The 24,150-nt window shown below is 47.5% G+C and overlaps 1 protein-coding gene across 4 annotated transcripts in view; it reads right to left on the bottom strand.

The window, feature by feature from the left end:
• BRDT (bromodomain testis associated) overlaps positions 1–24,150 on the bottom strand; it is a 1,895,586-nt gene that overhangs the window by 1,039,807 nt on the left and 831,629 nt on the right. For all 4 annotated transcript variants that reach the window (XM_085602176.1, XM_085602174.1, XM_085602177.1 and 1 more), the window contains 3 exons: positions 14,952–15,244; positions 14,679–14,795; positions 9,327–9,464 (listed from right to left, as the gene is read on the bottom strand). In XM_085602176.1, coding sequence (XP_085458302.1) covers positions 9,327–9,464; positions 14,679–14,795; positions 14,952–15,244 — 548 coding nt within the window. The remainder of the gene's footprint in view (positions 1–9,326; positions 9,465–14,678; positions 14,796–14,951; positions 15,245–24,150) is intronic.

The raw sequence follows: 24,150 nt of genomic DNA, 5'->3' as shown, positions 1-24,150 counted from the left end.
TTTCGTGTGGGGGACCCCCAATAGTGTCGTATCGCGACCTCCCAGGATGCGATCTACTCCGACCTCTAATGATGCAACAAAGACCAGACCCGGCAGCAGCCCAAACAAAACCATATTGTAAAACCCCAACTCCCCCCCCACCCACAGGCAGTAGCACTTCATTCTCACAACCCGATCCTGGTCTGAGGACTCAGAACCCCGCACCAAAGCTCCACCCACCCCCTAATTCACCCCCCCCCCCCCAAACTTGAATTAACAATTATAAGGAATATGCTACTTACCAGTATGCATCTGTTCTTGGCATGTAGAGCTGCAGAGTTGTACACTTAGCATAGGTCGCCATCTGGTGTTGGGCCCGGATGTTTGCAGTTTGTTTTTCTTCTTGGACAGTCTTTGGAAGTCACGAGTTTGGTGACTCCTCCTTCGGTCCGTACTGCGCATGGGCTTCGGCTCCATCCTCAGATTGTTTTTCGCCAATAGGGAAATGATGGAGCGTAGTAATAACAGTGAGAAACCCATGTGTTGTATCTAAATAAGATGTACTGGAACGGATACAGGTAGCCGGGGAGGCGGGTGGGCGTGTACAACTCTGCAGCTCTACATGCCAAGAACAGATGCATACTGGTAAGTAGCATATTCCGTTCGAGGCATATGAGCTGCAGATTGTACACTTAGCATAGATTACATAGCAGTACCCAACCTTAGCGGCGACCACCGGTATCCGTTGCAGCTGTTTGAAAAAGTGTCTTTAGTACAGCCTGGCCCACCCTAGCTTGCTGCTTGGAATGCACATCTACACAGTAGTGTTTTGTGAAGGTGTGCGGTGTAGACCATGTGGCTGCCTTGCAGATGTCATCTAAGGGTATATTCCCTAGAAAGGCCATAGAAGCCCCTAACTTTCTTGTAGAGTGGGCTTTAGGGGGAACAGATAATGTTCTCTTTGCCTTTTGATAGCAAATTTGTATGCATTTTACAATCCACCTAGCTATCCCTGATTTTGAAATGGGGTTGCCTTTATGTGGTGGAGAGAAGGAAACGAACAATTGTTTAGTCTTCCTGAAGGGTTGCGTTCTTTGTATGTAGTATAGTAACGCCCTTTTTACATCAAGCGTGTGTAAGGCCCTTTCTGCAACCGATTAGGGTTGCGAAAAGAAGACAGGTAATTCCACTGATTGATTGAGGTGGAAGGGGGAAATGACTTTGGGCAGAAACTTCGGATTTGTGCGAAGTATGACCTTGCTGTGATGTATTTGTATGTAGGGTTCCTGTATGGTGAACGCTTGTATTTCACCAACCCTTCTAAGGGAAGTGATAGCTACAAGGAAAGCTGTTTTCCAGGTGAGAAACTGTAGCTCACATTTGTGCATTGGTTCGAAGGGCGGACCCATTAGACGTGTAAGAACTAAATTTAGATTCCATACAGGGGAAGGTGGTGCCCTGGGAGGAATTACGCGTTTAAGGCCTTCCATGAAGGCTTTAATAGCGGGCACTCTGAAGAGTGATAAATGCTGTCTGTTTTGTAGATAAGCGGCGATCGCTGCTAGGTGTAGGCGTATGGATGAATATGCCAGGTTACACCTGTGAAGATGGAGCAGATAGCATATGATGTGCTGTATGGATGCATCTAGAGGGTTGATTGTATTGTTACGGCAGTAAATTACAAATCTTTTCCACTTTGCGGCATAGCATGCTCTAGTGGTAGGACGTCTGGCTTCCATGATGATGTTCATGCAATCAGGGGGAAGGTTAAGGTATCCGAATTCTAGGATTTCAGGAGCCAGATCGCCAGGTTGAGCTGAGCTGGGTCCGGGTGCCTGATTTCTCCATGGTTCTGGGTTAGGAGGCATGGGGATAGATGCAGTTTTTGATGTGGTACCACTGACAGTTGTAGTAGCGTGGTGTACCACGGCTGCCTGGCCCACGTCGGAGCTACCAGAATGAGTGTGAGGGAGTGCTGTTGTAGCTTCCTGACCACTAATGGAATTAGTGGGAGAGGTGGAAAGGCGTATGCAAATCTGCCTGACCAGTTCATCCATATCGCATTGCCCTTGGACAATGGGTGTGGGTATCTGGCGGCGAAGCTTGGGCATTTTTTGTTTTCGTGGGTGGCGAAGAGGTCTATCTGAGGATGCCCCCACTGTTGGAAGAATGGGTGAAGAACTTGTGGATGCAGTTCCCATTCGTGTAGTTGTTGTGTTTGTCTGCTGAGCAGATCTGCCATGGTGTTTTGTACGCCTGGAACGTGCTGTGCCAGGAGAAAGATGTTTTGGGGAATTGCCCATCTCCATATGCTCTGGGCTAAGCGGGAGAGCTGGGGAGAGTGTGTCCCCCCCTGTTTTTGTATATAATACATCGCAGTCATATTGTCTGTGCGAATGAGGACTGCTTTGCCCGAAATCTGTTTTTGGAAAGATTTTAGGGCTAGAAAGATCGCCAAGAGCTCCAGGTGGTTGATGTGGAGCGATTTTTGCTGTGGCGTCCATAGACCTTGCATGGTGAGGTGTAGGAGGTGCGCTCCCCAGCCGGAGAGCGATGCGTCCGCTGTTAGAATCACCTGAGGAACCGGGTCCAGGAACGGTCGCCCTTTGGAAAGGTTTGTGGTGTTCCACCACTGCAGAGAGTGATGTGTGCGGCCGTCCACCAACACCAGATCCGTCAGCTGACCCTGGGCCTGGTTCCACTGTTGTGCTAGGCACTCTTGAAGTGGACGCATGTGGAGTCTTGCATGGGGCACTATGAAGATGCAAGACGCCATCATTCCTATGAGCTTCATAAACACTCTTGCTGGAAGAGAGTGTTGAGGAAGGAATGTTTTGCGTAAGGCTTGAATGCTTGTGATTCTGGCTGAGTTTGGATAGGCAATACCCTTGGAGGTGTCTATAGTGGCCCCGAGATATTGCTTTGTGTGGGATGGTATGAGGTGGGACTTTTGGTAGTTCACCGTGAAGCCTAGCTGGTGGAGCAGTTGGATGGTGCTGTTTGTATGTTGCACACATTGGTCGTAGGACGCGGCTTTTATCAGCCAGTCGTCCAGGTAAGGGAAGACGTGAATGTGTTGACGTCTGAGGTGTGCTGCTACTACTGCTAGGCATTTGGTAAACACCCGTGGTGCGGTGGTGACCCCGAAGGGGAGAACCGTGAATTGGTAATGTTGCCCGTCCACCACGAACCTGAGGTATTTCCTGTGAGAGGGGTGTATTGGAATGTGAAAGTATGCGTCTTTCAGATCCAAGGTTGTGAGAAAGTCTCCCTGGCAGAGGAGTGGGAGGACTTGCTGTAGGGTGACCATGTGAAAATGGTCTGAATGTATGTAGGCATTTAGAGGCCGGAGGTCGAGAATGGGTCTGAGGGTCCCGTCTTTCTTTGGTATTAAAAAATATAGGGAGTAGACCCCTAGATTTTGTTGATTGACTGGGACCTGCTCTATAGCGTGTTTTTGGAGGAGTGAGAGTACCTCTTGTTTGAGCAGTGTGGAATGTTCTTGAGACATTGGACGGTGCCTTGGTGGGATATTGGGTGGGGTAGATGTTAGTTCGAGACAGTACCCTGACCGAATGATTTGGGTCACCCATTTGTCCGATGTTATGGACTCCCATACGTGGATAAAGTTTTGTAGTCTGCCCCCGACCGGAGTGGAATGGTCTGGGGGGAGCGGAGGGGAGTCATTGTGCGGGGGGGGTGGCAGAACGGGTGTTGTTGGTTTTGCCCCTGCCCTTATTGTTGTTACCCCTGTAACCACCTCTCTGATTGCCCTTTGAAAAGGTATTTTGAGGAGGGGACTTGTAGGAGGTAGAGGCGTTATCGGTGGAGGAGCCTCTGCCTGTGCCACGAAAGGACGAGCGTCGAAAGGAACGTTTGGAGGCTTGTGTTTGGAGTGCCCCCATAGACTTTGCTGTGTCTGTGTCTTTCTTCATCTTTTCGAGCGCTTCGTCTACCTTTGGCCCAAAGAGTGTTTCCTGGTCAAAGGGGTGATTGAGTATGGATGCCTGGACTTCAGGCTTGAACCCTGAGATCCTGAGCCAGGCGTGGCGACGAAGCAGGACACTGGTATTTATGGCCCTAGAAGCAGTGTCGGCTGCATCGAGGGCACACTTAATGGAGGTGTTTGTAATTAGTTTACCCTCCTGTATCAGGTCATGAGCCTTGTGCTTGTATTTTTGTGGAAGGTGCTGCATAAGAGCCTCTAGTTCGTCATAGTGTGCTCTATCATATCGCGCAAGCAGTGCTTGTGTGTTTGCAATGCGCCACATGTTTGCAGCTTGGGAGGCGGTGCGTTTACCAGACGCGTCCAGAAGTTTAGATTCTTTGTCTGGCGGTGGGGCATCTCCTGAGGATTGGGAGTTAGCCCGCTTTCTAGCTGTGGAGACAACTAGGGAATCTAGGGGAGCAGGGCCCTTGATGTAAGCAGGGTCTGTGGGTGCCGCCTTATACTTCTTCTCTATTCTAGGGTTCAGTACTCTGGCTCTGACAGGGTCTTTGAACACCTCTGTAGCGTGCTTGGTGACACCCTTAAGCATGGGTAAAATGGAAGTGGATTTGTCTTGTATATCAAATGTATCCAGTAGGAAGTCTTCTTCTACTGGTTCACTGTGCATGTCCACCCCATGGTAGTGTGCTGCTCTCTGCACTAAATGGTGAAACCCTAAGGAGTCCTCTGGAGGAGACGGTCTTGATGGGTATAGGTCGTCCTGAGGTACATTGGGTATATCAGGGTTATTGTAATCCTCCCATGGATCTGGGGTCCCTGGTGGAGTGGGATCCATTGGGGCGTCCGCCGGGTAATTGTCCGGATCCCCATCATCCGGATCTGGGGATGGGGTCGGATCGTAGTGAGGTACAGGTGGCGGAGACCTGTGAGGTGGAGGCGGTGGAGGTGGAGGGGGTAGGGGAGGCGGTGGTGGGGAGGGCACTCTGAGGGGAGAAGTAGCAGAGTCCTTCCTTTTGGGTGGAGGAGGAGGAGCCGGAGCATCAAGGCGTCTTTTCTTGGTAGTTAAAGTCAAAAGCCCAGTCTTTGGATCTTTGGACAAAGTCTTTTGTAAAGGGTCTGGTGTAAACAGAGCCAATGGTGTCGAGTCGTCTGTCGGCACCGGTGATTTCGGAACCGGGGGTTTCGATGGTCTGTGTGCGCCATGCTTTTTTGAAGTCTCCGGGTGTTTCGGCGTCGAATGATGTTTCGGCGCCGGAGCATCGGTGCCGACAGATTTGTGTTTGTGTTTGGTCGGCACCGAGTGTCCAGGCTTCGGCACCGGTGGTTTCGGAGTCGAGCTGGATTTTGCAGTCTTCGGTGCCGGATGCTGTTTTTCGGCACCGGGTGTCGGCTGGCTCGATCCCGAGCTGCCATGAGACTTTGGGAGCTTCGACACCGGGCCCGAAGGTGGGGTGATCGAAGTTTTGGTTTTGGTTTTGCCCAGGCCGGCAGGCGAGGGAGTAACCCGAGTCTCTTTGGTTTTCGGCGTGGGGGTAGGAGGGGGCATAGTACTCACGGCCCGCTGCGCTGGTGTAATGTCCTCCACGTCGGAGTCGTCGGCCTCGGAAGCGCTGACGACGTCTTCCTCCTGCTCGGTGTGTGTTTGCCCCGAAGCTTCGGCGTCGTCTCCGAAGATGTCCGGTGGAGCTGCAGAGGATGAGTGCGCCATGGTGCGTCGAGCTCTTCGATCTCGGATGGTCTTCTTCGATCGAAAAGACTTGCAGGCGGGGCAGTCTCTGGCCTCGTGTTCCGGAGAGAGGCAAAGGTTACACACCTGATGGAGGTCGGTGTGGGGAAATTTAGACCCACATTTTGGGCACTTTTTGAACGGAGTCCTTTCCATCGGCCGGGACCGGAGTCGCGGAGGGCCCGAAGGCCGGTGTCGATGTACGGGATGGAGAAAGTGCCGCTTCGAGAGATGAAGATGATGAAGGAACTCGAAGAATCGAGGATTTTCCGTCGAGGCTGGAACCGTAGAAGTTCGAAGCCGGAGCACGAAGTATCACATCCGAGCCCGATGGCGGAAAAAAACAATCTGAGGATGGAGCCGAAGCCCATGCGCAGTACGGACCGAAGGAGGAGTCACCAAACTCGTGACTTCCAAAGACTGTCCAAGAAGAAAAACAAACTGCAAACATCCGGGCCCAACACCAGATGGCGACCTATGCTAAGTGTACAATCTGCAGCTCATATGCCTCGAACATTAACTTACTTTTCCAAGTCAGGAAAACCCCCACTAAACTTTGAGATTCAACCGTCTGACTGGCACCGCACGGCCCCCTCCGACTGGTGGTCTAGCCGGGTCGCCTTAGCACTCTACAGCCGGCGAGTCAAAAAAAGTACATGGGCGAAATAGTGTACCTCCTCAAAGACTTGTCCCAGTCCTCCCCCCCGCAGTGTCTCTGGGCCCGGGCCCTCTCATGCAAGTCCCTCAGTAAAGTCAAGTGCCCCTCAAGTCGGAGCATGTACTCAGTGTCTACGACCAAGACCCCCTCGGTCTCAGCTCCAAGTCCACCACTCATGTGTTTTCCAGAGCCCCCAATCACATTGTACCAAACATAGCGGAAGAACTGGTTTTGTGTTGGGAATCGCCTCCAGTTCCGTAAGGAGAGTGCCATCTGGTCCCACCAAGATACGTCCTCCATCGGTCAGATCTCGTGCCCTCGGTCGCTGTTCCTCATCGCGACTTTGCCAGTTCCGCTGTCGACCACTCCGCCTTCTCTGTTCCTGCAAGCCCTGGTTTTGGTCTTGGCCGACAAGCCTAACGAGTCCATCCAGTCAGTTGCCTCCGGTGGGTTACCAAAGAAGTGCACCTTGTCGCCATATTGTACTCGGAGCCTGGCCAGGAACATTAAGGTGTATTTAATGTTGAGGTTTCGCAGCCGGCGTTTTACACCCAGGTCCTGCACCTTTTTCGTATAATCTGGGTAGATATGAATGTCCTGGTTTTCGAATCTGGGCGGACCAGTGGTGCGAATATATTGCAGGATCGCGTCCCGGTCTCTAAAACTGAACAGTTGGGCGATCATGGCTCTGGGCGGGGATCCTGGTTTCGGCGGTGGCCCGAGAGACCTATGAGCTCTCTCTATCGCAAACATTTTCAAGAGCCTGAGGTTTGGGAATGTTGTGCCAATCCAGTCTTCCAGGAATAGGTCTGCCGCCGGCCCTTCCGCCTTTTCTGGAAATCCCCCAAAACTGAGATTGTTCCTCCTTGACCGTTCTTCAGCATCGGTCTGCCCTATCTTCCCGCCTGGCCGTGTGATCCTGGAGGGCTGTTACCGTTTTCAGTAGCTGACGGACCTCAGTCTGGAAAGCGTTCAGGTCCCCTTCTGTGGTGGTAACCCTATCTGCCACCTTCCTGCGATCCAGGCGCAAATGGTTAATGTCCATGGCCATCCCGTCCATTTGGGATTCCAGCTCCACTCTGGAGTCACGATTTGCTTCTAAAATATCCGCCTTGTCACGGGCCGCCTAGTCCTGATGGTCCCCTGCTCGGGATCTATTCTGAGGCGGTCCGCTGAAGTCTGGCCCGGAAACGTATATTGCATAATTTTGTTTGGGCGCCTCTAGGGGGTCGGTGTGTCCAGCGTGGCTTTCTGAGGGTGCTTCCTGGTGTCCCCTTAGGCAGGAAAACAGTGATGGCGTAATTAGTCCAAAGGGGATTCCCAAGGCGTACTGCCCCGCCTCCAAATCGGAGTCCCGAGCCTCAGTGTCATCGATATTGCACAGGTTACCCCTTCCGCTGGCCGGGACAGCTATTTGGCACCACCGATCCTCTCAGCGAGCACCGCCACTCGGTTCAGTCTGTATACATCTTCCCCGGACCACGGTTGGACCGATCTTCCGCCGATCCGCAGAGCGAGTGCTTCAGGCCCACTCTTGCGCCTCACGGCCCCGCTAGCACCGGGGGATTTTCTGTGTTATTGGGGGGGGGTGGGGTCTCCTCACCTCAACAACTGGCGCTTCAGACCAAGGCCAGAGTCCGTATCCGTCACGCAGGCCTCATTGCGTCTCCCGCGCTACACCCGGGTACTTCCAGAGTAAAAGCAGGCCGTACCACACCGGCCTCGTCAAGGTCTTGTTCTCGGCCTCCGGAGTCTCACCGGTCGCGACTGTCTTTCAACCTTTACCCCCTCCTGTGGCCGCTCATCAGTCTGGCAATGGCGGCGGGACTCGCCAGGGTCCACGGGCTCCTTCACAGCTCGCCAGTAAGGCCGGGGCAGTTTGTGGTGATCACCACCTTCCAAATCAGTAAGGAGGCCACCGTTTCAGAAACCCGGGCACTTCCGGCCAGAGTAAAAGGAGGCCGCACCGCACCGGCCTCGCGTAAGTCTTGTCCCCGGAGTCCCGCCGATCGGGCAGTTCGCGACTGTCTTTCTCCTTCACCCCTGCCTGGGGCCTCTCATCAACCTAGCTATGGCGGCAGGACTTGCCAGGATTCACCGGAGCTTCTACAGCCCGGGCAGGTCGTGGCAATCCCCACCTTTCAAGGCTGCACGGAGGCCGCCATTTTCTGGGAGCAGGATTCCGACGGGTCTCCAGCGGCCCATAGCCACGTTCTCCAGTTGCAGGCCGATGTCCCGAAACACAACCGGGACCCACGAAATCAGATGGTCAGTCCGTGTGAAGGTGGTCACCATAACGTGAGGATTTTACAGGATTTCAGCCGTTGGGGCAGGAGCAGCGCTGATACACGTCTAGCCGGCCATGTTGTCAGGCCACGCCCCTGTGATAAAGTGTTTGATGATAAAGTAGTACACACAATTTGGTTAAATTCTATTCAAGCAGGCCATTTAAACTCCAGGTGAAGGTACATCTCTGACAAACATGGAAAAGATTTCTTGGGTACTGTTTGTCCTGCTAAAAATCGCAGCTTCAACCTGAAACATGCAATACTTCAGGCTGGACCGTAATAAAGCTATTTAAAGCTACCATCACGAATTAAAACAGCTGCATGGTAATAAAGAAACAAAATGAATGAGTTTGACATTTTCCTCTATTGTATTACAGATTAATGGTTAGTAAATTACCACGACACCAGCTCTGCTGGCATTGCTAAATAGGATTTGCAATTGAAATCCAAAGTGGATTTCTTAAACATGTAAAAGCAAAACATACAAGCACAACTATTATTCAATATAAAAAGGTATCCCTTGGCAGAATATTTCACGATGAAGCACAGAGCTCACTGTAAAGAGAACGCAATAGCTACAGTAAGATTTTAATTGGCGTTTTAGGAGTTTGTTTGTAGTCTGTTTAAATGGCAAACAATACTGCTGATTCAAAAGCCATGCAAATAATCAATCATTACAAAACAGTTTCTGGCAAGAACAAAATCAAAGGAAGCTGAACTTCTAACCTGATTCAAAGTCACTGTCGGATCCTGAACCACTGCAACTGCTGGCACTGTTAGCAGAGCTCGAAGAGCTGTCACTACTGCTACTTTCACTAAGTCTCTTTGAACCTCCAAATGCACTTTGTGCAGCATAGATTTCAGCTGGAAAACAAACACATTATTTACAAAAATCTTAATCAGTCAGTCAAAAAGCTTTATTTCGATAAGAATTATCATAAAAGCATATACAAAAAATCATAGTAAAAGTAGAAGTTCATTAGGGAACAAATTTTACAGCAGATCATGATAATAGCTTAGTGGCTGATTTAAAAAGAGACATCTTAAAAATACGATTTAAAATAAGGTTAAAAGATGCAGTTAAAAAAGACGTATAGAAGAAAAAACAGTTCATTGTGTCATCTGGTGCAACTATTAAGTTTGCTTCTAATGATCCAGGACCAGCCCAGAAATTTGGCCACAGCACAGACTAGCACCAAACTTGTGTCAGAGCGAAGAATACGTAGGGCGACACGATAGTTCGAAATGCCCAGGAGACGGCAGGCAGGGGCTAGCCATCTTTTTCTCAGGTTACTATACGCTGGGCATTCAAACAATGTGGGCTGTACTTTCTACTTTTTCAGAACATGTCGGGCAAGTGGCAAGGGTCCGGTAGGGAGGCTTCCATTTACTGGTAAATTCACGAGTAGGGAGGGTCTCAAGTCTGAATTGAAAGTACAGTGATCTGTCCCTAGGTTTTTGTATAAACTCAAGGAAAGGCTCAAAGTTAACTGTCTGCTTGAAGGTGTAAAAAGCTTCAGTTAATCTTCCATGACTTGAGCTACCAAGATCCTGGTTATCAATCCAGGCCCAATATGCTTTTTTGAGATCTACCTTGCTAACAGGGGCTCCGTGCTCCCAAAGGTCATTTAGACCGAGCTGGATAAGAGATTTTTTAATGTTACGAAGCCAGCTTATTTTTTGGGAACCAGCTGTATTCATAATTTCTCTCAAGCCCTCAGTATATTTGGCTAGCTCCGGGGTGCGCCATAAGCGAGCCCAGAATAACAGAGGGCGTAGCCTGACAATATCTTTAAACGAACGCCTACCCAGGTCACTAAAAAAAGGTTTCAAAGGAGTACCCCTTGGCATTGAAACTAATTCTCTTAAAAATGTATTCTCGGACAGAGTAAGTTCTTCTGTGTTTTCGAAGCCCCAGAGTTCGGCTCCATATATGGCCGAACCTACTGCTTTGGCCTGATAAATCGTTAGTGCAGGAGTGATTGGCTTGCTCCTCGAGGAGCGATGTTCTTTGGCAATTACCCCCGTGGCTCGTTTATGATTAAGCAGCATTTTGTGAATGTGGGGCTTCCAGCTCAGAGTGTCGGAGATCCTAATACCTAGATAGTCAAATAATTTGACATACTCTAGGGGGACTCCATCAGACATGATGGATACACTAGGTGATTTGCGAGATTTAAAAGAGAGGAGCTTAGTTTTTGATGTGTTAATAACCAGTCCTCTCATTGAGCAAAACAAGTGAAATCTGTCTAAAAGCTTCTGTAACCCTGCTGGTGTCTTGGAAATCAGCAGGGTATCGTCCGCGAATAAAAGAGTGGGGAATTTTTCCCCCGCCAGAACAGGAGCGTCCGCCGGGACTTCTAGCAGGAAATTCACCACTCCATTCACAAAAAGGGAAAAAAGAGTGGGCGCTAGTACACAGCCCTGGCGGACTCCTCTATTGACTGGGATCTTATCAGTTCTCTGAGCCTGGCTGCCCCATCTCACCCTGGCAAAATTCCCCTCGTGGAGGCGTGCCAGGAGGTCGAGGATATAAGGCGGAAGACCCAAGTCATGGAGGACAGACCATAGGCGATCGCGAGGGACCAGGTCGAAGGCCGACTTCAGATCGATAAAGGCTAGATGGAGATTGCCCCTGCCAATCAGTACAGTTTTCCAATATAACAGTAGGAGCCTAAACACCTGGTCGATTGGGCTCGTAAATGTCCTGAACCCAGCTTGATAGTGTGACAGAATATCATTGTCAGTGACCCACAGTAGAATTCGCTCCAGCAGAACCCTGCCAACCACCTTCTAACGTCAATAAGGCTTATAGGTCGGTAGTTAGCAGGGTCCTCCCTGGAGCCCTTCTTAAATATTGGTATAACCTCTGCCCCCCTCCATGACTCGGGGATGGGAAGCCCCTTAAGAAAGGCGTTAAGTAAGATGGTAAAATACACAGCCCAAGATTTGGGGTCGGAGCGGAACAAGTCTCCAGGCAGGCCATCTGGGCCTGCAGCTTTAGCTGGGACCAATCTGTTGATGGCCGACCTAACTTCTATTTCAGTAAAGGAATCATTGTTAGGCGGGGTTAGGTCTGTGGGGATGATAAGAGAAGGAGCACTGGTACATTACGTATTGTCATCCGAATAAAGTTTCGAAAAATGGGTAAACCATTCATGATTGGTGATATGATTAGGAATTATATCAGGTTCTTGACCTTGGGAGTATCTACAAAGGTTCCAAAATGTGGTCCCATCCCTTGCTAGGCTAGCGTTTTTTAAAGCCAACCAATGAGATTCTTCCCATGTGCACTTTGCGTTGGCTACAACCTTCCTATAAGCAGACCTAGCATTTTTAATTAGAGTGCAATCCTTAGATTTAATAGCGGTTGCAAGCATTTTCCTGCTAGATCTGCACGCAGGATTGAACCAAGAACCAGGTGTTTTATGTTTGTGGGAGTTGTTAGAGGAGAGAGATATGAAAAGAGACCCAATTGACTCAATGGTGTCAGCGTGGATGGACACGGCCCTTGATTTCTCATTAGCGTCTTCACATGCTTGGCTAAGTTCAGCAGTTTTTAATAGCAGTATTTGCTTTATAGAGGACAATTTTTGTTTGTCTACTACAATTTTAGGCCATTTGAGATATCTTTTACAATTAGATGGAATGACATCCCTTGTAAGCAATGTCGGACGATAGTCAGAGGTTGGATGATCGGGGGTCCATAAGCTCTTTAGAGTCAGGCACAGCGGATTGTGGTCACTGTCGATGGTAGGGAGAATAACCATATCCACTACATAGTGCCAGAGTCTTCGATCAATTAGAATATAATCGATTCGTGATGGGCTGGAGATTCTATTAAAGGTGGATGCTGCGTGGAGGTCGGAAGGAAGTCGACCATTAGCAGCTCTCAGCCCATATTCCATAACCAGAGCATTCAGTTGAATTATCACTGGTAACCATCTCGTTACTGGGGGGACGGTGAGGGAAGGTATACCCCACCTAGTATCTTCCTCTGCAACTTCCAAGATATCTTCGGAAGCAAGAGGTTCAAAGGTACAATTCAGGTCTCCAGCAACCAGTGTGAGTGAATTTGGGGGGCAGGAGGAAAGTTCCTCTTCTAGGATGGTGACAATAGGGGACTTAGATCCTCCTTGGGTACCCCTAACATAGATGTTAAAAAGCTCGATAGTAGGCCCCCCATTCAACCCACTCAAGGTTAAGTGCAACACGTCCGGAGATGGACTACGTACATGTCTAACTCTGCAGGAAAGGGCGACATTAATCCATATTATAAGGCCCCCCGAGGGGCGTCCGCGGCCAGTAGAGACCGCAGGAACGCAATGGCATGAGAAACCAGATTTAAATAAGGGTGTAGTGCTCCAGGTCTCTTGGAATATACAGAGGTCGAAGGTGGCAATAAAATTATTCCAATCTGGGAGTGGGAGTTTAGCTTTCAGACCCGCAATGTTCCAAGAGATAATTTTATGGGTCATATTTGATACTGGGGAAGGGGGAGTAACTGGGTCCAGTGAATTCGACATTGGAACAACCCGTGTTGGAACACCATCCCCCCTAACCCCATAGGAAGTAATAGGGGACGATGTTTCAGGGATCAATCTACAATTGAGAGTGGGAGCAGCTTGAGTTGCTTCGGTAGAAATTGGTGGTGTATAGGGCACAGTTGTTAGTCAATCAATTTGTCCCAATGTTGATTTGCCCTCAAGCCTTTGGTAGGGGAACCCACCTCTCCACCCCACAGGGACATGACTCGGTGTAGAAGTATGTCTAAACTGGATGGAGGACGAGTCAGCGGAGGAAGATCTGTACTCAAGTGCAATGAGGCCTTCAGCTAGATAGTGATTAGCTAGGGTCAGCTCAATCGTGTCCGTTTGAGAATTATTGGATCTCAATCTGCGAGCCCTTAGGAGATCATCTCTAATAAGAGATCGACAGCCTCTGGTGTAGCGAATCCAATGGGTAACTTTGTTCTTTAAGGATTCTTCGCTCTCATACCTATCACTCTTGGGAACACCCACCATGTGGACAATAGGCTGAGAATTAACCCTAGGATTTTGCGCTACAAGGGATTGGTAGGGCGAATCGGGGGCTGAAGATTTTAGAGGAAGATGAGCCTGGTTGGATGTAACATTATGATGCAACATTGAGTACATTCTTTTATTAAGAGTAGGTGGGTTAGTCCCAGCTCTAGTGGGTGATATAGGATTTGATCTGGCTTGTGGAGGTGGCACTGGTGGTTGGGGAAATGTGGATACACTAGAATCAGTAGTAGTGAGAAAAGGGGTTATTGGTAAATGTGGGTAATGGACATTACTAGTTGGAACATTTGGTAGTTGCAGGGGCTGCATGGAGGGTCTTTTGGCTATTGATAGTAATTCCTTAACTAATGCTTTGAGATCACTAATTTCAAGCTTCAATGCATTTATGGTTTCCATAATTAGACCTGGCGCTGGATCTGTATCTGCCACTACCTCCCGTGGGTGACTATCCAGTTGCGGAGATGGTCCAGGAGCAAGAACTCCATCGCCGGAAAGATCTACAACAACTGGTATAGATAAACTAGAAGTAGTGTCGAAACATTCTACAGGATCATTACCCAGGTCAGATAATACCTCAAAACGATTTTTACAGACAATGACGGTAGGTTCAAGAGGTACCAGGTTATCCACAGGGGCGCAAGGGCTTAAAACTTCTATAGTTACTCCAGGAATAGCAGAGTGGCTCTGGACGCAGTCCTGGGCTGTTAACATTGATGGGATTGGGGCAGTTTTTTTACTAAACATTTGAGGGATAGTAACAAGACCTGGGCGAGGATTACTTGGAGACAACGGAGACAAAGGCGTAGTACCCAGGTCTGGATCTAGAATCGTAGTACAATCATCAACTAGGGATTTGATGCGTTGTAAAGTTGTAGATGGAATAGATTTTTTGCTAGATTTTCGGGCCTTGTTTCTTTTGGCCAAACTGCCATTGGCATCCGTCATATTCCTTTTGCCCATTATGTCCCTAGAACAATCACACTAAGTGGTTAAATCTTAATCAAAACACAGACATATACTGCATAAATTAACTTACTTCTGTCCTTTTCCTTTGTAGCTGATGTAAAATTTCCAACATTACACCTCCGTCGTTTTTCAAGCAATTTCTTTTTCTGCAACTGAATTTCTTCTTTGGACTTGGGTAATTTCTCAGCTGTAGGATAAAATACAATACCCCAAGAGTACAGTAATAATTCAACAGAAACAAATGATTAGATCCATAATGGTAATGTTTAGAGAAAGCATTCAAAACCCACTCTGCTCTCTTGCCCCGTAGGACAAATAAATACTACGACAGAACAATACTCACCACTGGGTTTTCGTGGTCTTTTTCTTAAACAGATCATAACGTATCTCTCTAGTTCTCGCAGAGTGGAGGCTTTCAAGGTTTCAAAGTCTATTTCTAGCTCATTGGGATCCGAGTCTTTGAGTGATGGCTCTCTTGACTGTATTATATGTACAAGCCGACCAAGCTTGTCTCCTGGTAGTTTATTGATATCCAAACTTAGCTGCCTCTTCTCATCATAATTCATAGGTTTGGCGTTATCCTGGTTATCTACCTCACATGCAACCAAATCGACTGGTATGATGTTCTTTGACTGGCTGTTATAAAGAAACATAACAAATAAATATGTGTACTCTTTCCCATTGATAAATTATCGGTAATACTGGACACATGCAATAAAATAAGAAACCGTCAGACAAAAGGCACAACTCTATTAGGGAATAAATCCTAGTGCACCTTCAATGGGCCTGCATGCAAATCCGGATTCCCAGACAGACTGGACTAATCAAAATAATAACTTTTGAAATTCCTGCAAAGCAATATGAATGCAACTAAAAAGCCAGCACAATATCATGCTTAGGTTTAAATGCCACAGCTAGCAATAATACTTCATCAACAGATAAGTAATGAGCATTGTTTTTAATTCACATTTATTGTGCAACCATGCAGTAGACTCATCAGGGGTTTAGCGTTTGCTGTTCCTAAAAAGCTATATATATGAGTACCAGGCGCATTCATCCACTTCCAGGCAGGCGAGGAGAAAGCACACGGACACCTAGTCGTGCTTCAAGGAGATTTATTCAAAGTCAGCATCGGCATGACATGCCATTACGCGTTTCGGCCAGCAGGTGGCCTTGATCACATGCAACCATGCAGTAGACTCATCAGGGGTTTAGCGTTTGCTGTTCCTAAAAAGCTATATATATATATTATCTACTGGCGGTCGCCAGTAGATAATATATATATATTATCTACTGGCGGTCGCCAGTAGATAGTTAGGACCGTGTTTGCATAGGAAATCTCAAAATTCTATTTTGAATAACTTTGGCGCCGGTTGACGAATCTTCGCGAAATTTTAAACTAATGGGGCGCTCCGCTCAGCTCCTACCCTGAAAGTCTCGGGGGGGTGGGGGGTGGAGGATTCGTCAAGCAGGGGCCAAGAAAAAAGGGGGGTCCCAAAACACGTTTCCCCCATGCATTTTCCCATAGGACCTTTAGTCGAAGGTACAGCCCGAACGGTGGAACAGAATTACTTGAAATTTGGCAGAGAGGTAGTCCTCAGGTCAGGGATATGCCTTTTGCATATATGAAGTCAATCTGTTCAGTAGTTCCAGAGAAAATTGCATTAAAAAGCACATACATATCTATAGCCGCGCACCCTAACGTGCGCGAGCGTAATCCTGATTGGTTGTTACATGTCAGTCAACGTTCGGATCGGTCGAAATCAGGAAGTGTCGACCGCCATTTTGTTTGTTTTCAGTGCGAGAGTGGAAAAGGAAGGTAGCGAACGTGAAAAGGGGGCAGGGTAGAGAGTTCCTGACCCCCTAGCCTTGGTCAGGGGGTCCCTGAAGACCCCGAAAGCGGAAAAAAACATTTACATTTTTTTTTTTTTTTTTTTTTAATCGCGGGGGTGCGCGCACCGTGCGGTGAAAAACCATTAAAAAAAAAATGTATTGCGTAGTTTATTGAAAAATAAATATATAAAAAAAATAATAATACATACATAACTTAGCATTTAAAAAACAATACAAATTCATTGAAAAAACCATAGGTTTCACACACGTTATAGTTAGGAATTAGCATTTAAAAAACCTTGCAAATTCACTTAAAAAAACCATAGGTTTCACACATGTTATAGTTAGGTGGATATTTCACTCGTAAAAAACCAATGAAATTCCCCCGTTATAGTTAGTTGAGATAACTATAACTCGCGCGACCGCCACTATCACAAGGATGATGTCATCAGTGATGCCACTGACCATGTCATGAATGATGTAATATGTGACGTCATGAGCAGAGGATTGCGGGCGGGCGAGTTATAGTTATCTCAACTAACTATAACGGGGGAATTTCATTGGTTTTTTACGAGTGAAATATCCACCTAACTATAACATGTGTGAAACCTATGGTTTTTTAAGTGAAAAAAAAAATATATATATATATATATATATATATTACCTACTGGCGGTCGCCAGGAGGTAGTTATAGTTAGGACCACGTTTCCATAGGAAATCCGCAACATTCTATTTTGAATAACTTTTGCGCCGGTCGACGAATCCTCGCGAATTTTTCAAAATAGGTGGGGCGCTACGCTCCGCTCCTACCCTGAAAGTCTCGGGGGGATACGTCAAGCGGGGGCTGAGATAAAAGGGGGGTCCCAAAACGCGTTTTTCCCATGCATTTTTCCATAGGACCTTTAGGCAGGGCTACAGCCCGAACGGCTGAACAGAATTACTAGAAATTTGGCAGAGAGGTAGTCCTCAGGTCAAGGAAGTGCCTTTTGTAGGTTTGGTGTAAATCTGTTCAGTAGATTCTGAGAAAATAGCCTTTAAATCAATATATATATCTGAGCCAGCTTACAGTGCGCTTACGGTACGCTTACCGTACGCATACGGTGGCGTGCGCGATTCTGATTGGCTCTTAGATCTTAGTAAACATTCGAATCGGCCGAAACCAGGAAGCGGCGGCCGCCATTTTCTCTCTCGCACTGAGAGTGATTTTTAAAATGTAAAGCCCAAAAACATGTAAAGGGGCTGTTTAGACAGCTCCCACACACATAGGCATGTTGAGGGAGTCCCCAAAGATCCCCCAAGACCAAAAACGGAATTTTTATTTTTTCGGTAATTTCGCCGATTACGCTTACCGTACGCGTACGGTAAAAAATTATTTTAAAAAAAAATCATCCACACTCTCTCCACCCCGTGTGCAATTAGTGGCCGAAGGCCACCAATTGTGCATGGCTTATCACACATGAGATAAACTAAAATATTAAAAAATAAATAAATAAAAAAAAAAATCATCCACACTCTCTCCACCCCGTGTGCAATTAGTGGCCGAAGGCCACCAATTGTGCATGGCTTATCACACATGAGATAAACTAAAATATTAAAAAAAAATAAAATAAAAAAAAAAATTATCCACACTCTCTCCACCCCGTGTGCAAATGGTGCCCGAAGGGCACCATTTGTGCATGGCTTATAAAACATACGAAAAATTAAAATATTACCTTTCAAAACGAAGTGCATCATATGTCCTCCATGTGCGCACGGTGCGCGAAGCGCATCGTGCGTACATGGCCCATCTAGCGCAACGTGGGCACGCGGTGCGCCCACCGTGCGTGCATGGCACTAACTGCGTAAAGTGGGCGCGCGGTGCGCGAAGCGCACCGCGTGCTCACTGTGCGCGCACGGTGAGCGAAGCGCACCGTGCGCGCACAGAACGAACTGCGTTAAGTGGGCGCGCACGCCACGAATGGCGTAAAGTAACTTAGCATTTAAAAAAACGTACAAATTCACTGAAAAAACCATAGGTTTCACACACGTTATAGTTAGGAATTAGCATTTAAAAAACCTTGCAAATTCACTGAAAAAAACATAGGTTTCACACATGTTATAGTTAGCGGAAATTTTACTGATAAAAAAAACCAATGAAATTCCCCCGTTATAGTTACTGCAGGCAACTATAACTCACGCGACCGCAATCTTCTGCTGATGACATATGTGTCTTTATGAAAAAAAAATATTTGTAATATATGTATAGCTAAAAATGTATGGAAGAAGACATGGGCAAATAAGTGTCTAAATACAGTATTAGCATCAGCAGAGGATTGACGTCGCGTGAGCTATAGTTGCCTGCAGTAACTATAACGGGGGAATTTCATTGGTTTTTTATCAGTAAAATTTCCGCTAACTATAACATGTGTGAAACCTATGGTTTTTTCAGTGAATATATATATATATATATATATATATATATATATATATATAGGGAGGGGAGCAGAGCTACTAGAAGACTCATTTCAGAGTTAACTTTAGAGTATGTGAGAAGCTGGTAATACTGTTTGCGTTGTGTAATGTACGTGGCTCTTTTCGGTATTTCAACTATTCTGTTGAGGAATCGAGTTAGTAAGGACCAAAACATCCTACACAGTTCTCAGAGTTCATTGGCAAATCACAAAATATTGCTTGTGTAGAAATTAGCAATCATGCACAGGTGTCCGCCAACGGCTTACCATTATCTTACAAATTTTTAAACACCTCAAAGGTCGCTTTCATAAGTCTTTTTGATCGTTTTAACAGCACAGAAATCTGCCACACGTCAGGCCCTCCTAGGGCTCCTTAGGCTATAAGAGAACCTGGTAGTAAATTACCCCATCCGATGTTTGCCCTAGGAGGCTTCAAGGATGACAAGTAACAATAATATAAGTTTATTAGTCAACTGAAACCATAAACTCAGCACAATTGTAGAACAAAGAATAGAGAAAAAAATTAAAAAGTCAACATATATCTACATCAGTCATTGAATATAGATCTTTACATTTTCCATCAGATCTTCCGGTCAAAAAAAAAAAAAAATGCCCAGTACATGAATTAAATACCACCAGATGGCTGCTCAACCACCAACAATGCCCCTAGATGGAGTAGAGTGAAAATATGCAGAGCTGCCAATCATTGTACTCTGAAAAATACCATTGCAGGTTTAAAAAAAAGTGATTATGTGCAGGATCAGGGAGCAGGTGTAAGTGCTATGGTTAGTGGACAATGGATTTGAGCAAGATCAAGTGCCTCTATATGAGACCGAGCTTTATTAAAGTGCCCGTGAGCGAGGCAAAAGGCCAGGTAGAACAAATTAACCTTGGCAGGACGGTATAGGCAACCACCACTATGGGGTACCATGGCAGCCCGTTATTGCTGCTTACCTGCTCATGTGAATTTAACCTAAAAATGACAGGGGTATCACAGGTTAAAATCAAATTCCAGCCCCCCACCCCCAATTCACTCGATACTCAATATTGATCACTTTTCTTTTAACAGGTTTTTTTAAATGTCGAAAAAATGCACAAGTCTAATGTTCAACTTCATATTGACTGGGTCCATTGACTCCACAAGGTTCATCAAACAGGATCTAATTCTCCGGTCAAGAAAATCTCGCTTTAATAGGCTTCTACGTTGGACAGTGAGCATAGGACAAATCTCACTCTCCCGATGGCACAAGCAACAGGTCCGGACTTCGGATAGGACAGCAATCTTCCAATTTGGCATGAGGTCTAGCGTGGGAATCTCTCCAAATGTAAGAGCCAAAAATGACTTTCACATTCCGGTCGTAAGGTGCTGCAAGCAGGAGGGATTCCCTAGGGATTGAATAAGATTTCAACACCAGCAGCCCATGACAACGTAGGCAAAAGGAAGATATTGTGAATTGTTCAATAAGAAAGGAGTTTAAATTGCCATAATTGGATCATCACCTCCAGAATAAGCCCACAAAAGCAGGTCTGAAATTTCTTGTGTGACTCAGAAATACACACATTTCGACCCTACATCATAGCACACTCCAAATCTAATAATCAGGAGCTGGTTTCCTTTTGGAATCCACCTTTTTCTCAAAAGACTTCAATAAATCATATTTGCCTAATGTTGTAGTTACTGAACCTGTGTCCTCATATCTCTGGCCCCACTGCACTTGCTAGTATCATATGTACACATACTGGATGACTAGTTTGCTTCTTGAATGAAAATATCCACCGATGAACAAGTTACTTGCCTTCGGTAACGTATTATCTGGTAGAGACTATGTAGCTGCAGATTCCTTACCTTTTCATTTTCCAAGTCCGGAAAGCAATACCCCTTGCATGCGCTCTCGAGTGGCTCCATTCGGCTCCGCATGACGTCGTTGGCATCGTTAGCGTCTGTTATGACGTTACGGTACCTATATAGGCACCGCCCAGGTGTGTGGACGACAGTGCTTTTCGTTTTTTCCACACCAGAAGCGCAGAGCCATGAAGTAACTGGCGTAGTCGTGTGCAAAACTAGGGCCCTGAACAAGGGTGGAACCCTAGCCCCACAACATTAGTCCGCAAAGCGGGAAGGTATGGGTGGGGCTGTAAGGAATCTACAGCTAGATAGTATCTCTACCAGATAATGCGTTACCGAAGGTAAGTAACTTGTTAATCTGATAGAGACTTCTAGGAGCAGATTCTTTACCTTTGAATTAGATACCCAAGCCAAAGCATCCCGGCGGTGGGTTGCGGACAAATATCTCAAACTAGGAAGTCCTGCAGGACTGAAAGGGCAAAATGGCAGTCTCTGCGGACATGACTGCCAAGGCGGTTATGTCTGGCAAACGTGTGCAATAATGCCCACATTGCTGCTTGACAGATGACTGGGACACACCAAGCCAAGGGCACAGTCACAGCCTTTCACCTGGTGGAATGGGCTCTTAAACCCTCAGGGGGCTGCTTCTTTGCCAGGGAATAGCAGATCTTAATGCAGAGAACGACCCAGAGAGGTGGTCCGTTTCTGAACTGCCCTTCCCTTCTTCGCACCCACGTACCCCACAAAGAGTTGGCCGCCCACCCAGAACTCTTTTGTTCGGTCAAGGTGGAACGACAATGCTCTTTTTGTCTTTTTGGGTCCAGTCGGTGGAGACACTCCTTTTCCTTAGAGGGATGCTGGGGGCAAAGAAGGTGGGCAATGTGATGGACTGACCCAGGTGGGATCACAACGTTTGGCAAAAAGGAAGCCGAGGGTGTGAAGCACCACTACGTATGGAAAAGACATCAGATAGGGAGGCGAGCAAGATAGCACCTGCAACTCACTCACACTTCGGGCAGATGTAATCGCCACTAAGAAGGCTGTTTTGATGGTCAACAGCAGAGGGGATAATTGTGTAAAGGCTCAAAGGGTGCACACATCAGGTAGGTGAGGAAAACATTAATGTCCCACTGTGGCATCACAAAGGGCATGAGTGGAAACGAGTGAGCCAGCCCTTTTAGAAATCTATGTACAATAGGAGACTTAAAGAGAGAGAGCTGGTCTGGCAGCCACAAAAAAGCAAACTGAGCAGAAAGGTAACCCTGGAGAGTTCCCAAAGCAGCGCCCTGCTGGGCAAGGGTCAGACTAAACAAAAGGACAGTGGAAAGAGGAGCAGAAACAGGGTCAATAGACCATTGTGTGCAATATAATACAAATTTCTGCCATCGGCAGGCATGTACCGCCTTAGTGGAAGGCCAGCTGGAAGCCAAAATAATGTTGCATACTTCAGGAGGAAGGTTAAAAGCCATCAACTGCTGCCGCTCAATCTCCATGCATGGAGGGGCAGAGTTGATAGGTTCGGGGGGAGGACCCTTCCCTGCTGCGACAGAAGATCCTCCAAAAAGGCAGCCTGATCGGAGGATCGATGCTCATTCTCAGAAGCTCTGGACACCAGACTCTCCTTACCCAGTCCGGAGCCACAAGAATGACTTGGGCACGGTCGCACCTGATCTTCAGAACCCCGGGCAGGAGTGGTATGGGCGGAAGGCGTAAAGCAGGCCTGAGATCCAGGCCTGAGATCCACTCGCGACAAAGTGTCGCCAAGCAATAGCCGCCTTGGAAACTGTAGCGCGCGGTATTGCTGACATTGCATGTTCTCTTCGTAGGCGAACAACTCTAACCAAGGGTCTCCACACTGCTGAAAGAGACCTTGCACCACCTCCGACAGGAGACGCCATTCGTGATCCGTTAGGCATGGATGGCTGAGTTTGTTCGCCCTGGCTTTCAGAGAACCTGCCAGGTGTTGAACCACCAGGGTTATTTATGCCCTGCTGTTCCAGTCATGTCCATAGACGTAGGGACTCTCGACAAAAGGTCCACGACCCCACCCTGCCCTTCTTGTTGCAGTCCCATATGGCGGTGGTTTTGTCCGTGAACACCTGCACTTACTTCCCCGTGACAGAAGGAAGAAATGCCTTCAATGCCAACCGAATCGCTCGTAGCTCCAACAAATTTAAGTGGCGCACCGACTTCGCCGGAGACCAGTGTCCCCTGATCTCCAACTCTCCCAGGTGGTCGCCCCATCCCAAACCTGGTGCATCTGTCACGACCGTGAGATGTGGTTGGGGAAGGGAGAGGGGTCTGCCATTGACCCAATCGCAGTTCGTCAACCACCACATCAGATCATTCGCAGTCCCTTCTGAGATCTGAACCACATTGGTGAGATTTACCTGATGCTGGGCCCACTGGAACTTCAAATCCAACGGCAGAGTCCTCACAGGCCACCTGGCATGCTTTACTAACAGGATGAAGGAGGCCATGAGGCTCAACAACCTCAGAGTTAGTCTCACCGAAATCCAGGCTAGAGGCTGAGATATCGGTATCATAGCCTGAATATCCTGGGCTAACTGCTCGGGAGGATAGACCAGAAACTGCACTGTGTCCAGAATAGCTCTGATGAAAGGGAGCGTTTGAGAGGGAGTCAGGTGTAACTTCGGCACATTTATCGAGAACCCCAGTTAATGCAGGAGGCTCGCCGTAGTCTGAAGGCGGGAGATGACTGCCCTTTCTTTAGCTCCCTTGGCCAAGGTAACTAACTTCCTCCTGGAGCAATATTAAATGATCCTCCATCAGCCGTTCCTGATTTGGCAGAATGGGAGGAGGAAAGAAAGAATAGAGCTCCTGAATGACCTGCAAGACCTACTTGTCCGATGTTATGGAGCTTCAGTGGAGGGTCGGGAGGATGATGATGGATTCTCCAGCCAACTGGAGTGGTGTGGTCTTGCAGAGTCAGACTAGGAGTGTTTGGAGGCTGCGGCTGCCGAGGGCAGGGTGGCAGACTACTGCGGGCTTCCTTTCCTAGGCCAGAATGAACCGTGTCCAAGCCCCCGTACAGCTTGGGAAGCTTGAGCAGAATGGTGAGTAGGATAGGGCTGACGCGGCTGGAAATCCCTTCCATTGTCAAAAGGGGAAAAAAGGTAGACTGGCCACAAAGAGTAGTAGAGAGGCCCAAGGATCTGACCGCAGCTCGAGAGTCCTTGAACCCCACTAGGGCCAAATCTGCCTTTGCCCCAAAAAGGAGGGTTCCATCAAAGGGCATGTCCATCAGATTTGCCTGAACATCCCCAGAGAAGCCAATTGTCCTAAGCCAGGCGTGGCGCCTCAAGGCCGATGTTGTGGAAATCAATCTGCTCACTGAATCTGTTGTAACAAGGCCACACCTGATGGTGAATTTTGCTGCATCCTGCAGGTCC

The sequence above is a fragment of the Triturus cristatus genome, chromosome 4_2, assembly GCF_964204655.1.
Source record: "Triturus cristatus chromosome 4_2, aTriCri1.1, whole genome shotgun sequence".
NCBI classification, from domain to species: Eukaryota; Metazoa; Chordata; class Amphibia; order Caudata; family Salamandridae; genus Triturus; species Triturus cristatus.
Note: the sequence above shows the minus strand (reverse complement) of the source record. Positions and strands in the feature narration are given on the sequence as shown.